The 17,378-nt window shown below is 31.3% G+C and overlaps 1 protein-coding gene across 1 annotated transcript in view; it reads right to left on the minus strand.

The window, feature by feature from the left end:
- Window positions 1-3,487: 3,487 nt before the first annotated feature.
- LOC127707971 (neuropeptide Y receptor type 5-like) overlaps window positions 3,488-17,378 on the minus strand; it is a 64,120-nt gene continuing 50,229 nt past the window's right edge. Inside the window, exons 2-4 of the mRNA XM_052212741.1 lie at window positions 13,417-13,638; window positions 6,814-7,209; window positions 3,488-3,907 (exon numbers count right to left, since the gene is read on the minus strand). Of these exons, the coding sequence (XP_052068701.1) occupies window positions 6,946-7,209; window positions 13,417-13,638 (486 nt within the window). The 3' untranslated portion in view covers window positions 3,488-3,907; window positions 6,814-6,945. The remainder of the gene's footprint in view (window positions 3,908-6,813; window positions 7,210-13,416; window positions 13,639-17,378) is intronic.

Here is a 17,378-nt window from a genome sequence, read left to right on the forward strand (position 1 = left end):
GTTTGAAGTATTATGTTCTTGAACTAGTATACATTATTATTTAGGGGCCAGCTAGCTAAAGCCCGCCTCCGGGTACGGGATTTTCTCGCTGTGTTGAAGATCCATTGGTGGATCTGTTCTCAAATCTTTTAAATGTTTTTCGCAGTAGCTTCAAAAATATAAGGACTCATTATACTTGATGAAAATTATTCCAGAAACACATGACGTGAGAACTGTAATTAGTTGTTCGTTTATTTCTAGAATATTGTCCTATAAAAAGGCACATCATATCTCCTATTTATACAGTAATGCATCAATGAAATATAAATATAATTGAAAAATACTGATGATCATTAGATACATCTAGTTATAATTATTTAAAGGGGACTTAAATATCGTCCACCTCCATAAATCACATTGAACCATTTTGTTTCTTCGATTGATGCAGTGAACGTTCTTATCGTACCATTACTTCTAAAAATACTCTAGCCAAGATCTATAAATCTTTATGCATTTAATATCAAAGACAATTAAAGACAATTATGAAGCTAAGAATGTGATGTGTGTTTGTATGAGTCGACAAATGCGACTATATAATGTTGATATGATGAAAGTACTATATTGAGGTACGCAATACACCTTGATCGTTCTGTCGGATTACTTCAATAGAAAAAAAAAGATCTACAAGTAATCATAGGAATAACTTTAAATAAAAGCGACAGTAGATTACCGATATCCAACACACTATCTTGTGGTTATGTCGTTACACATAAAACTATTCTGAAAGTCGTTATCTATATCTTTATAGTTGGCAAACACAGGCTATAGTTTTTCACTACTACGTGTATTTTGACATCCATTATTTTGTGGTTAATATAAAATCGCTTATTAATATTTTAATCAATAAACTGTACACCTTTGTCCTTGCAATGTCTGTTTTTTTCTTTCTCAATTTATGACAGCTATTTATATGTTCAGTTGCCGATTAAGTGTATATCAAAGTAAAATGTTTAGTTTTTGCTGAAATAGCTTAGAAAATCTGGAAATGCATTTTCTTAAGTAACGCTTCGAGCCATAACTTGTGTATTAAGAGATATTTCATCAGACAGAACATATGCAAACAATGTAAGATCGGCTCTATATCAGATGGTAATATATCTAAACAAAATTACGTAAAAGTCCTAAACTCTGTCAAATTTAGACATTATTTCATACTCAACCACTGAAGAACCTTTAGCTTGCCATCAGTAATCAGCATCAATTTTCAATTCAGTAAAATTAAGCATTGTTATAATAAATGGCTGCTTGACTAGATTAATTCTTCATGATCGCATTCTGGCTCGAAATTCATTTTCTACATTCACATTTCTACATGTTCATGACGTCACCATTACATCACAGGTGACATTTGAGTACGAACAACTTTCATTCATGAACAAAATTAACTTTGATCGAAAAGACTGATGTTTTTTGTTTTTTTGTTGATGTTAGTTTGTTTTCTCATTGACGGTTATTCTTCATCTCATTTTGCTAATAATGTATTCAACTTATTAAAAAATGAAAATAACATTTTATAACTTTCCAAATATATACCTCTAAGTTTATCCACAGAAGTTTACTACGCCTTATAAATTTCGTGATTTCGAAACGCTTTTCCGGATTTACCTTCATCAGGAACGCTCTAAAAGTCATGAATATATAAATACGTAGAAACGTTAGGAGCTTTATGACCAAAACGGACCTAAAAGAATAGCTAAATTCATCAAGGTCAACATTGCCTGAGGTAGTTGGAAACTTAGTTTTAACTAATTTCTTAATATATCAACGGGGAATTTTAGAAAAACATGTGTTATCATTTATTTTATTTCAGTACTGAAGCCCTGACTCCTGAGTTGGTGATGCTTTCGGGGACCAACAGTATAACAGCAGTGATATCGACCCAGTGCTAGAAAATGAACCCGAACATTTTGAAATCCAGAATGTATATTAATACGTAGAAATGTTAGGAACAATATGACCAAAAGGGACCTAAATGAAACTTATTTAAGGTCAACTTTGCCTGAGAAAGTTGAAACCTTAGTTTCTTTGTAATTTCTTACTTCATCAACGGATGAAAACATGCAAGAAACCATGTTAGTACCGAAGCACTAACTACTGAGGTCCACTAGTAGTTATATTAACTCAGTGCTAGTAAGTGCTAATAATTCACTCGGGTCCTTCATAAAAACATTAGGACCTATGCATGTATGACAACAATTCACCTTAAACAATAGCCGATGCATCCCAGGTTTACTTTGACGGAGGGAGATGGAACCATATTTTCTTAGTATTTTGTTTTTTTTTCATTTATCGTTAAAACCAGTATTTCTTAAAAGTTAAATGTCCTAACGGTTGTTCATTGAATACAGACAAAAATCTTTTTTTATTAAACATGTTGTGTCAGTAAAGAAAAACATTTTCATTTAATAGAAATTACCACTTGCAGACAGACACTGCCAATGCTATTAGTGTTTAGACTAATTCAATCAGTAGTCATGAGGTTAAGACAACATAAGCCAGTGGCCTGTATACTAGAGCAATCGTGATGTCAGTTTTAATAAACTTGCTTCTCCAAGTGTGAAACTTATTTATTTTTTGTAACCAAGGGTGTATTGAAATTCTTTTTGTAATCATACGGGCGACAATAACGACAACAACATGTTGACCTTGTTGTTGATTATATGGTACTATTTACATTAAATCAGGCCTTAAACATATTCTATTTTAAATTGTTTCACATTTTGTTATCGCGGAGTATTTTATAGCTAACTATACGGTATTGTTATTAAAGGCACCTTACGGACAGTTCCCACTTAAGGCGACAACAAATTCACGCTGTTCCATGTAAAAATGGGTTAACAAAAATACCAAAATCCAAAGTATTACTAAATTTTGAAAAGGAGAAGTCCATAAAAACTAACAAAATGAAACGTTATCAATGAACGGAACGAGTGAAAAACAACTGTCATATTTCTGACTTGGTATAGACATTTTCCGAAGAAAATGGTGGGTACAAACGTAGCTGAACCTACCATTTGTATGGCAGTTGTTTATATTTCCGTTTTATTGACAAAATTAGGTGGGCCAACCCAAACGGACATAACAGGTAAATGTGACAATACTTGCGATTCAGCAGCCAAAATTGTGTAATGTATTCAATGATCATTGGTTTTAGCTTTTTGTTGTTGTTAATTCTACTAGTTCCTCTTATTTACCGTTTTACTATCACGAATTGGTTTACCGATACGATGTGTCTCTGTCTCAACTAACTATCGACACATTATTGCGGTCCTAAATCTTTAGATAGATATTGATTAGTCGTCTGAGCTGTATATCTACCGATTGTGCCATAGTCCTTATCATGACATTTGGACTAATCGAGTGTGGGTTCGCATGGTGGGTGATGCATTCATAGTCGGAGACACATCTTGTCTCGCTCCTTTCACGTCATTCCCTCCGTTAATTTCGGTTTTTTTTTTTGTTTTTTTTTTGGTTTTTTTTTACTTTAATGTGTATCTTCTTAATAGATTAAATGAGATTTTAACTTCGGAATGATCTTACTCAGTATTGTTCGATAAATTTCCTTAAATTGTATTTTTTTTATTAGACAACTAGTAATTGTAACGTTAATCAACATGTTATTGTGTCTAAGGGGATCTTTAATTGAGAAATGCAGATATACCCACTAATGCATTTGCACAACATGAACATTTGGGAAAAGAAAAATAACTCCATAAATTATTCAAGCTATATATTAAATTTACATAGGCTTATAGTTGGATTGAAAATGAAGTCAAACAAAAATGTGATTACATATATTAAATAATTGAAATATAACAACAACGAAACAGGAATGATCTTTGGTATCCATTATCTGTTATAAAAACATCTGAAAATGAAGAAAAATTATGAGTTATAAAAAGAACTTCAAATTTTCAAAGTAAACTTAATAAATAATTGTCGTTCGACGTCTTTGCAATTATCCTTTGCGGTCTGGTGATATGCTTTATTAGCAGCAACAATTATAATGACTAACAACACCATCATGTCTATGTTTGTCTACTGATATAGACTTAATTTTTTTTTTATTTTTCAGTACACATATTGAATACCATGTATAGAAAAACATATATAATCAATCCTGGGCCCGGGTCCCCCTTTTGTGGGAAAAATTTGGTTGATTATATAGGGAATCACTGAAGCATGACTGGAGCGGGCCCCCTCTTAGGCAATCAGTGACCCCCCCCCCCCCCCCCCCTCCCCCATTATGAAAATTTCTGGATCCGCCATTGACTCCATACTAAAATTTACGACAAAAGAGACGATTTTTCATTCCCTATTGTTAATTTTCCTTTTTTAGACGGCGATGTTCCTTTGGCTCCATCATACGGTGTTTATATATCCCAACTCGTTCATTATGCCCGTGTGTGAAGTGATGTCATAGATTTTAACGAACGTAACCAATGCATCACTGGTAAATTATTAAGTCAGGGATTTCGTTACCATAAATTACTTAAAACATTTACTAAATTCTTTCATAGATACAAAGATTTGATAAGTAAATTTGGCTATACCTGTAGAAAACTTATTAAAAACGGTATTTCACATCCTAAATTTTACGGTAATATTCTACTAAAAGCGCGGAAATCACTATGTGATCCGTGTAAACTCATCGACCCTTTAAACAAACTTATAAGTAAAGGTTATCTTATTGATGTTGTAATAAGATCTTTGAATATTGTTTACATTGGCACTAACATCGATTTTGTCATCAACAAATCAAAACATAACTAAATTTGTATTCTTTTCGAATGGTTTTGGGGATGTATAAGTACACATCCACGTTAATTTTCTATCTAGAGACTGCTTTATCTATATATAACTTGATACATATTTATTATAAGGTTATATCCTAACGATCCTACTGCCTGTCGATACTTTTATTTTGGCATTGCACAAGTCATGTCTTCTTTGACTGTCCATGGCGTTAAAACACTAAATCCCTGGGATGTGTTTTAATTGATTTTAGTATTTGATGCATGATTTTTTATTGTAAATTATTTTTGGCTTTTAACTAGCTTTCAGTAACTGCGAGTATTCTCAAATCGTACTTCCGTGTTAATTTGACCTGTTGACATCATTTGTAATGCATTTCTGTAATTCAATGTTTACTTATTTTGTGTTATATCTCCTCTCACTATTTTTAATATATACCACCTTTGATAAGTATTTAGTATGACGATAAATTTTCACTTCTGTACTCGTACTCCTAACAACAAAATTATTATACTTAAATTTATCTGTGTACGTTGTTTTATTTAACGCCATTTTGTCCCATGTAAGAGTTGTCTTATTGACACTCTTCCTACATCTTTTTTATTACTACCTGTAAATCTATGTTATATAGGCACCTTCGTTTTAATATTGTATTTATATTGTGTCATTGATCAAACTTATTCGTTCAGTGTATGTTTAATTGTTTTTGCTTAAATGTCTTTTTGATCGAGTTAAGCCATTTCAATTGATATCTTATAGTGTGTCTTTTTATGTTGTAATGTTACACTACTGTCTCAAGTTAGGGTGAAGGTTGGCGCCTGTTAAAACGTTTAAACCCGCTGCATTTGTATGCACCTGTCCTAAGTCAGGAGCCTTTTGTTCAGTGGTTGTCGTTTGTTGGTGTGTTTCATAAGTGTTTCTCGTTTCTCAATTTTTATATAGATTATACTGTTGGTTTTCCTGTTTGAATTGTTTTACACTAGTCATTTTGGGGCCCTTTATAGTTTGCTGTTCAATGTGAGCCAAGGCTCCGTGTTGAAGGCCGTACTTTGACCTATAATTGTTTACTTTTTATACATTGTGACTTAGATGGAGGGTTGTCTCATTGGCACTCATACCACATCTTCTTATTTATATTAAATATTTTTTGAAAAAAAGTATGAACTGTAAAGATTCATTTTAGCACTACAGCATCTTAATTATAGTTTGATCATAAAAATACCAAGAACCTTGTCCTCATATTAAAGATTATTCTGAAGGAATTGGATGATTATATATTCCTTATGTTTGTCCTTTAAACCCAGATTATTTCATATATGATATTTGATCAAGATATTTTCCTGTTCCAGTAATACTGTTAGTACAGTAGAATAAACTTATGATGATTGCAATATATTTTGTTTATTACAAACACAGTAATTATATATACTGCATGCAAGCAGATCATTATATCAAGTTGACACGAACTCTGAGAGCAACGGCCGAGATGAATGATTAGGTTCTATTTTTGAATTGTTTTGATGACATAACAAAGCATATGTGAATGCAAATGACGTCAAATTATCAACCATGTCGCATTATGTAAATTGCTTTCTATCGATTTATTAATGTGGTTTTGTTCATTTTCTTTTATTGAGTGATATGATAACAAGATAAAATGTAGGACAAGGTTCGTGATATTATCGAAGGCGACTTTATCAAGGTATTTTACCGACTATGAGTAGCATGACGGGTGTCACAAGAGGAACAGGAAGAACTCCCCCTACTGGTGCACCTGATATGACTCCCGGTTTTTTGGAAGTTTCGCGTTGCTGACTGTTAGGTTTTGTGTAGTGTTTTATCGTTGTTGTTTGTCTATTTGTCATTTTTCCTTTTTTGGTCATGGTGTTGTCTGCGTTTTTTTATGTACTTTTTAGTTTTTGATTGTCTCCTTGGTATCTTCTATCTCTCCATTTGAAAACAATTTTAGAGCAAATATATTGTTTTGTTGTCATATATTTGTAGTGTTAAAATACTCACCACAAAAACGACAGTATGAGCATGTTCTTTCTTCATTGACATATGTCTAAATTCTAATTCTATCCAATCGGTCTGGTCCCAACAATGAAATGTATCTCTAAATTAAAACGGGTAGGATGATTTACATCGATGTTACCATGCACTACAATCCGACAATGTACTGTCTTTACTTATCTGTCGCAATGCAGTATGTTTAGAAGACCCAGGAGTAGTCACAAGACTGACGTCGTTCTTAACGGAATGGAAACCATTTCCTACTCGGCTCGATTTAAAAGTACTTTGTCGCCTCATTATGACACTATCACGTGTACTTGAGCTGTATTGTCTTTTCGGAATGACTCTTCTTAGACATCCACAACATGGAAACCATAGGAACATCAAAGTTGCTAAGTCGGCCTATAATATTAAAGAATAGTTATTATCAGTTTAATATAAATAAAGTGTTTATTTCAATTAGACGTCAACCTTACAGCAACAGCTGTGCTATTACAATGTATCAGCCTTCGTGTAACTTCCTGTTTTAATGTGAAATGACTGTGTGGGTTTCTGCTAGCATTATACGATGTGTGATTTTAAACCAAGTCAGTCAAAGACTAGAAAAATACCAAAAGTAACTTTTTAGAAGGAAAAAAACAAAATTGTCGAAAAGTCCAATAAAAACGCAGAACAAAAACGAACAAACAGTCCAGCGCTAGTACAAAACCAATCAAATATGCATGTATTAACACCAGACCACAATGAATATCATGGCTTAGGTAATACGAGTTTGGAATATTTTCAGGTGAACTGGAAAGGTGAAATTATCCTATCCACATGCGAGGGTCGACAGTGTACGAGACTTAGAATTATCAGCCATGTAATTTTGAGGTCATGTGACTTCACTTTCAAGTTGATGTCGCATCTATTGATAATTTATCAAACTCCACACCAGTGGTTAAAAATAATGGAAAACAGAAAAATCTGCAATCTTCAGGAAATTTAAATAAAGGGAGGGAAAATAGAAAAGAAATACTTATGATAGGAACCTCAAACACAAAATATATAAGTGCAAAGTATCTATCGTTTGGAAGTGCAAATGTCAACAAGATTATCAAATACAAAATACAGGAGTGTATGGAATATATAGGTACCATTGACGATCCGAATGCCAATTATGATGCAATCAGTTTACACATTTTGGGAAATGACATTGAACACAAAACACCAGAAGAATGTATTGCAATTTTTCAAACTTTGATACATCATAAAAGAGAGAAAAAATTTAGCAAGAAACTTATCATTTCACTTGGACTGCCTAAAAAAGATGGGATAAAAAATAGAAATGTAGAAAAACTGAATATCATGATAAAAGACAAATTTGGTGATGCCAGTGATATTTTCCTGTGTGACAATAGTAACTTGTCATTTCGTGGTCAACCAGCAAACGGTATATTGGTAAATGATGGTATACATTTGACTAAGAAAGGGACATATATACTGTCAGGAAATCTTAAGCAGGCAATTGGTCATAATTTAGAGCTTCGTGGTGACAGACTGGAGATAGGACATATTGGTGTTCAAAATCGGACTTGGTATACATCCGGAGGCCGTAATGTCGGATCAATCAAAACTGGTTGTGAAGAACTCGATAAATATAGGCTATTGGAATGTAAACAAACTTATTTCAAAACAATGTAACAAACTAAATGATAATTTGTTTTTAAAATCTATAGGAAAGTGTGATATTATTGGATTGTCTGAAACTAAATGTGATTTGTCAGGTATAAAACTGGATAACTACATTGTTAATAATTTTAACAGGGCACAAAACCCAAAACAAAAGCAAGTATATGGTGGTTTAGCAATTTTAATCAACAAAAATGTAAGAAAGGGTGTAAAATTCCTTAAAAATACATGCTCAGAGTACCAATGGCTAATATTAGATAAAACCTTTTTTGGTTATGAAGACAATATATTTTTATGTTTTGCTTACATACCCCCCCCCCCCCCCCCCCCCCCCCCCCCCCCCATTAATTCTTCTTTTTTAAAAGATAAAGACTTTGATATTTTGGCTAATCTTTCTGATGAAATAGCAACTTATCAAGATAAAGGTCAAGTTATGATTTTAGGGGATTTTAATGCAAGGACAGGCATTCTTGAAGATTTTATAAGTAATAATGATGACGATTATAATGATTATGTCCCTGTACCTGAGGAGTATGAATCGGATAAAATAAAGCAGTCACGAGTGAGTAACGATAATAAGTTCTGTTCCAGAGGTAAAGATTTATTGGATATGTGTATTTCAAGTCGAATTCGTATATTAAATGGTAGAACATTTGGGGATTACCAAGGTAAATTTACATCTTACCAATATAATGGTAATAGTGTAATTGACTACTGTTTGGTATCTGAGGATTTTATAGAAAATGTTTTGTATTTTCATGTTGATGATCCAATACTTAGATTGTCAGATCATGCAAAAGTTTCTGTAAGACTATTGGCTTCCGTTCAAGTTAATTGTTTAAAAGAGAATTTGGATGATTTCCCTATGAAATTCAAAGGGGAAACTATATCTCCAGAATTATTTTTAAATGCTCTTAAGTCTGAAGAGATAAAAGTCAAAATTCAAGATTTTAAAAAACAAATATTCAAACTCAGTCTCAAAGTGAAGTGGAAGCTGCATTACATTCGTTACATGATATTTTAAAAATGGCAGCAAATAAATCATTAAAGGAAAACATAATCCAGACGTAACGGCATTAAGTCTAAGCCGTGGTTTGATAAGGGGTTAAGTAGTATGCGTAAAGAATTAGATCATAAAAGTCAAATGCTAGCAAGATATCCAAAGGATCCAATTATACGAGGAAATTTCTTTAAATTTCGTAAATTATATGGTAAAAAATGTAAGTTACAGTATAGACAATATAAGCTGGATATAATTCAAAAGTTGGATAATTTATTCGAAAAAATTCATCAAAATATTGGGAACTTTTAAACAAATTAAAATATGAAGATGAAAATAAATTGTCAAGTAATAGTATAATTTCAGCTGATGAGTGGTTTAAACATTTTCAAGAATTAAATACGGTCTCTTCAAAATATCAATCAAAAATGCTAGAATTTAAGAATATGCTTTGTACATTAGAACAAAGAAAGACTTTTTCTGAGCTTGATTATAAAATTACAGAGAAAGAAGTGACAGAGGCAATACATGCATTAAAAAATGGTAAATCTACTGGATTAGATTGCATTTGAAACGAAATGCTCAAATGTAGTGAGTTAATTTTGCTTCCATGTTATGTAAAACTATTTAATATTATATTATGCACTGGTTTTTATCCAAAACATTGGAAAACAGGGTATATTATACCAATATTTAAATCAGGTTCAAAATATGACCCTTCTGATTATAGAGGTGTTGCTATTATAAGTTGTATTGGAAAATTGTTTAATTCCATTCTTAATAATAGATTTGATAGTTATTTGACTAAGTTTAATGTAATTTCTGAATCACAGATTGGTTTTCAGAAAAAATCAAGAACAGTAGATCATATGTTTATTTTGAGGACCCTAACTGAAAAGTGTATAGCAAACAAAACTTACTTATACACATGTTTTGTAGATTTTAGGAAAGCTTTTGATTCTGTAGTTCATGAAGCCTTGTTGTTAAAACTCCAAAACATTGGGATAGGGGGTTATTTTTATAATATTATTAAGAACCTGTATAATAATATTTTTTTACAAGTTAGATTAAATGATAAATTAACAGATAAACTTAAAGCTAACATTGGAGTTAGACAAGGGGATAATCTAAGTCCCAATCTTTTCAAGATATTTGTCAATGATTTGCCGTGTATTTTTAATGATTACTGTGTACCAGCTGAAATAGGAAATACAAAACTTAATTGTTTAATGTATACCGATGATGTTGTGCTTCTTTCTACTAGTCAAACAGGTTTGAGTAGATGTTTAAATAAATTAGAAGAATATTGTAAAAGTTGGTGTATTCAGGTTAATCTTAAGAAAACAAAAATTGTAATTTTTAACAAAGGTGGTAAAATAATTGAAAGTAACTTTTATTTTAATGGTGAACCAATTGAGAATGTTAGAAATTATAAATATCTAGGTGTTATTTTTTCTGCTTCTGGAAGTTTTTCTACGGCTAAATATGATTTGTATCAAAGGGGATTAAAAGCTTTTTTCAAGTTAAAAAGTACTTTCTTAAGTACTTACTTAAGTTTAAAGTTCTACAAATACATTCTCGGGGTAAATAAAAAGTCATTTAATTTAGCTGTTACGGGAGAGTTAGGTCGTACTCCATTGCATATTGAAATCATCTGTTCTATTCTTAAATTTTTACAAAGAATTAATGATTTAGAAAGGGATCATTTGTTAAAACAAGCCCTATTCACAAGTATTGACACTCACAAATGTAATAAGTCATTTTGGTATTCTAATATTGTAAATATTTTAAGATGTATTGATGTTGATATGGAAAGTTTTGACATTGAAAAGGTTAAAAATATTTTTGAGCTGAAATCATGGAAAAATACTATAGAAGATAATGCAAATGTTAAAAAAGGAAAATTGCGTACTTATTTTAAATTTAAAAACATCTTCAAAAGGGAAGCATATTTATGTCAAGTTAATAAATTTCAGTATCGAAAAAGCTTAACTCAATTTAGAATCAGTGCTCATCAGTTAGCTATTGAGGAAGGTAGATATAAAAAAAATCGATAAAGATAAAAGATTTTGTGGGCAGTGTAAGTATGTGCAGGTTGAAGACGAGTTTCATTTTTTAATGGAATGCACTGCATATGAAAAGGAACGGAATTTTATTCTTAATGAAGCATGCATTCAATGTAAAAACTTCCCTTTTATTTCAAAGTATGAACAATTTATTTGGTTAATGTCATGTGAGTCTGAAAATGTTAATATGTCAGTGTCAAGATTTATAAGTACTTGTTTTGAAATAAGAGAAAATTTGCATTCCAGTAACTAACTAAATATACATGTAGTAGTGATGTTACAGTAGTTTATTTATTTTTATGTATTAGAGAGGGTTAATATTCTATTTTATTTATTTTCAAACACCATCTGGTATGGAGTATAGTTATTTAATCATTTATTTTTAAGGTAATATATCTTAAAAATTATTGTATAGTTAATACTATATATATATATGTATATGCTCGGAAACGGGCCCTTTAATTGGATTCAATAAATATTCTTATTCTTATTCTTATTCTTTCTAACAGTCTCTTTTTCTACTTAAGTAGCACTCTTTAGAGTGACTTCATGCGAAGTTTAATATTCGTATTATCCTAATATATCTCAATGGAATGCTACAACAAAACGTTTTTGGAAACTTTTTTTTTTACCTAGAAATATATAATTTTTTTTTAAATATCCACATATATCTTATTTTTTACCAGGTTGACAGAAATGTATTGTTAGTTTCATTTTCTGTGCAGGTATTAATTTGCAATGCTTGTCAGATTTTACGGCATTTTAAATGAAAAAAAAAGAGATCATGAGCATTCTTGGCAATATTCATTAGGTAGTTTAGAAATGCATTGCACTTGTTAAACCAAGAAAATTAAGACAGTTTGAAATCAAAACAAACAAAAGTTTACAGTATATCATAAAAACATCAGAAGATACCAAGTACATTTTATGATTCGACTTCAACACATATTGTTAGACATATGGAAAATCCCGGATGACGGCTCACGTGCCTTTAACTTTAAAGTCACAAGAAGTCAGTCAAACAGCAAGATATATCTCCTTAATGATATTGATGAGTAAAACATAATCAGCCATTGAAAGTAAGGGTAGCACTTTAGTATTATTTCAACAAAGAAGTTATTATGATGACATGTTTATGTGATACAGTTGCATTTCTGAATTCCGAGACTGAATGTGCTGTAAGGATAGTTATTTCGCGGAAGTAAAGATCTGATTTTCGGCTGATGAGTGAGAAAATGCTGATTAGCAGTTTTTTTCATGCAGACATCGGAAACAAAATAAAGAGGTGTGGTATGATTTCCATATGAAACAACCGCTCACCGAAGACCGACGGATAATGGATGTAAATAACTACAGGTCCCCGTTCTTCAACAATGAGCAAAACCCTATATTAGGAACACTCACTATGCTGGTTCGTATTACAAAAGTATTATCATTATTATCATAATCTGTAATGATTTTAGTCGTTTCCCATGCCAAACTTAATCTGTACAATGTTTACATATATTCAAGTGTGTTGGTGAATTTAAATGGAGCAAAGCAGAAAAACAGCAGAAATAGAAATTGTGCTAGACATGTTTTGATATCCAGTTCTTTACTGGATTCCTACTGCAGAACATAGACTTTGAGGTTTCTACAAAATTATTGAAAAGTAAGCGAATACAAAATCTCTAAAAAAAAATACATTAGAATACATTCGAGAGATAGAAACTAATATATCAAAATGTGTCGTTTTCTTCATTTCCTTGTTAATTTGATTTTGATTTTAAACACATAACATAATTCAGGTCAACCTGTCTGGAAAAAAACTCGCTTTATAACGGGTCTGACAACAATACATATACAAGTACCTTTCTAGTAATAGCTACTTACTCTAAAATTTGCATTCGTAAATCCATATATTAATGGATTTGCAAAACTATTGGACATTGCTAGCCAATGAACACAGAGATAAATAGTCATTAAAGTCATGGCGTCTTCCATCGTTTCGTAATGAAGTATTTCAGGCTTGAAGTCCAAGATCATTGTAAATACATGAATAGGAAGCCAACACAATCCAAAGACTGCAACTACTATAACTAGCATCTTTACGATCTGAAATAGACATAAAATGCAAAATAACAAATAAACCTGATAATACCAATTAATCCTAATGGTATGCAATACGATTTGATTGTTTTGCACCTTTCACCTGTGAAACAAATATTCCCTCCATGGCCTTGGTTCTCTCACAACGCACATGTTCTAAGATTTTTTCAAGTAGTTCAAATAAAAGTAAACTTTGAAGCTGAGGAAATACATCTCTAAATCGACAAACTACAATAGTAGTTAACTAGTGGAAACAAAAGCAACAGAAGGAAAAATAGAACCGATAAACATTTTCCGCGTGTAATTCTAAGTTCACTTAACAACATAAACTTTCAACCTTTGCCAACTCCTTTGGGCTTACCAGACTTATTTATAAAATTTATTACTATACTGTTGTTTAACTATTTATATGTACTTTTAATGAACATCAATTAATTCGCCATGTAATTTTGAAGCAAGCCAACAATTTTTACACTGTTTATGAAGTTGCTAAATACAATCTACTCCAACGTACATGCAGTCCATTATTAGAAAGTAGGACGACATGGCTCCATATCAGCAGTTTAAGTACTTTCTGTGCATTCATTTACTGCTACTATGCTGTCATTTACTGCGAGCATTATTTTGCTGTTTTTTTTGTTTTTGTTTTATTGTCGTGTTAAAACGTAAAATCAAAGTACATTTTGTACAAAGAGCGGAGAACGCGTTAAATTCTTTTAAATTATACTGGTAAAATAAAGTAAAGTCCTTTATACGTTCTGATTTTCATTGTACGTCATTTAATGTACATTTTGTTAATCTATTTAGCGAATTTAAAATGGCAAGTTCAACCCCGCCATGCACATGTGTACATGCATGTAGCACACGTCAATAGCAATTGTTTGCTACATCTTGGTGTTTTGTGGTGTTTTTTTTTTTTTGTTTCCTTTGTCAATTGGGAAATTTGCTCTCGATGACAGAACATGATTGTCTGTTTAATTTATTTTAAGAAAAAAACATTTTGATAAATATTAATTAATGTAACTAAATATGCATTCACTTTGACTTGGAGTTGTAAACATACTCAATTGCAGACAAAATTAAATGAGCTACTTAATATAATGGCCAGACAGTTATATACTTATAGTTCATCGTGTATATTATCCCTATTGTATGTTTGTCTTTTATTTATTTAAAACTATTGGAAATTAAAAGAGGGGGTTAAGTACTCAAAAACTAGTGTAACGCTTTGTCCATGTCTGTTAATTCGTCAGTGTGTTGTCCTTATTCATATCCTAATGGCTTTGTGGCAGATTTTTGAGTCTGCTAAATTTGTTCAGTACTTGTCTAGACTCGAGTCAATAATAAGCTTGACAAATGATATTGAAATATTGACACGTTGAGGACAACTTATAAATGTTTAAAGAAAGTGTTATTTCACCACTGCCGTAATGAATTTAGATAGCGACTTCTACAGATTTTAGGACAGCTCTAAAACGCATTGGTCACTTTCATTTATAAATGATAAGAAATTAACAGTACTTATGTCATGATTGAGTTTCAGGCTATGCAGGTAATCAAGACAGTGAAGATAAGACCATCTGATCGGGTTTTTATAGAATTTTGTCCATTGAAAACTAAATTTACAAATTATTTATAAGATATTTAAAAAATTTCAGCTAGCGTTTCGTGCTTTATTAAGCGTTATAAAAAGAAAAATCGGTGAAGAACTTTACACAACTTATAATAAATATTTTTTTAGAAGGTCAAGATATAATAAACAAAAAATGTAAACTGACACAAACGTTTGCAATAAGATGTTTTGCTTTAAGATGTAGTAAAGATGATTTTTTTAAAGATCTTGAAATCAAAAGAATACATTAAAATGTAATTGCTATACTGTATGTTGAATATAAGTTTACATATTTACTTAAAATAAAAGAAGCACACTATGATGGTTAACATGCACAAAATGTTTGATCGCAAAGTTTTAAAATCGGTTAGTGTTCATAGCACGAAAGCGCATTACAACTAGCCAAACGGTAATCCTGTGATTTACTTATTTAGGTATAACGTTACCTAAAAAAATTACTGTCAGAAAGAGTCTTTTTACTAATCACTAATTACGATGTATAACTGTTACAATGTAATGCATACACATTTTAAATCAATAGTTGAATCAGCTGTGCATTGGAATTTGCATGTTATTAAGTATCACAGGTGTACAAAATGTGAACAGTTATTTTATCTACTGCAATTTATAACAATATGAAAGAAGTGTCCCGTCTAGAGAACTGTTTTAGACGTTCGACAGAGCAACATGAAGAACACCGTCTATTAGATTTTCAGTATATTTCGTAACGTGTTATTGTCACAAAATGTATCCACAGTCACAGTGGCAAACAAACAATACAGAAACAACAATTAACAGTTAACGATAAACAAGTCTTACAAATCTATATAAATAATACAAATAACACTTAATGGTTCGTCCGAATCGCCTTTCTGGATTTACCTTCATTGGGAACGCAAAAATGTGAAATTCACGGATGTACAACTACTTGAATTCGTGAGGATAATTGCGATAATAAACTTCTGATTGTAACTTAAACATCTTGAATAGTTGTCTTATTGGCAAACATACCACATCTCTTATTTCTATATTCTAAATTACGTCTTCATTTCTTATATTTATTTTTTCCATTTTATTTTTATTCATTTTTGTCTGGATGTCTTGATCTTGTAGGTGCCTTAATTTTCAAGATGTATTTTTTTTTCATGTACTTATATTGTATATATACGTGTACTTTGGGTTTTTTTCTGTTACACGGAAGAATTAGAGCACTATTATATGTTATTCCTTTATTTATTTGTATTCTGTAATTCAATTACTGATTTCCATAAACAATATTAGCGGTAATTACAAAGAATCAGAATCGTGCGGGTAATAGCTTTTACTGGTGCACGATATAGACTCTGGTTATAAGTAAAAACATCCACTGTCGAAGGAAGCAGCTGATGCTAGTTAATAAGTTCACTATTTTATTGTCGGATAAAAGTTCAATAAAGTAGCGGCATCGCCGGTTAAAATCTATTTGAACATTCCTTCTTAGATCACACGAATATGGACTCTCAAAACATAGATCAACGTAAAAAAGTTATTAATTGTAATCTCTGTTTGTTGTGGTTTTTTGTTGCCAATCTCATAAAAATAAAAAATATATTTTCTTAATATGCCTCGACTTGACTCTTACTCTACCTCTTATTAATAATACCTCATAAAAGAGCTGCTGCTGTTGAGCTGAAACAATTTACACAGGGCAGATAAGTATTGATTAACAAAACAGCTGGTGATAGTTTGATACCCAGGATAATACTGAAGGTGTATCAATCTAATTGGTGTATTAGTTTCTATTACTTTCTGACATTCCACTAATTGTCATATTTACATCATGTCAAGCAATCGGCATTTTTTCTAAAGTTACTTATGTAATGGAGATTCTGACTCCATTACTTTCGCCAGAACAGATCAAAGTGTCTATATATCATAATTTTCCTACAGAACGTTTCACGATTGGGAGATTATGTTCTAGGCGTTTGGTAATCAAGTGTGCATAAAATTATTATGTCTGTTTTATCCGTTTTTAATGATTTCAACAAACTAGTTCATTATTTAGATATTCGATGATTGCAATGTTTGATATTTTTACTCAACCGAAAAAGTTAGTTGCTCTACTATTCAGTGAAACAATATTCGGTACCATATA

The sequence above is a fragment of the Mytilus californianus genome, unplaced genomic scaffold (genome assembly GCF_021869535.1).
Source record: "Mytilus californianus isolate M0D057914Y unplaced genomic scaffold, xbMytCali1.0.p SCAF_7, whole genome shotgun sequence".
NCBI classification, from domain to species: domain Eukaryota; kingdom Metazoa; phylum Mollusca; class Bivalvia; order Mytilida; family Mytilidae; genus Mytilus; species Mytilus californianus.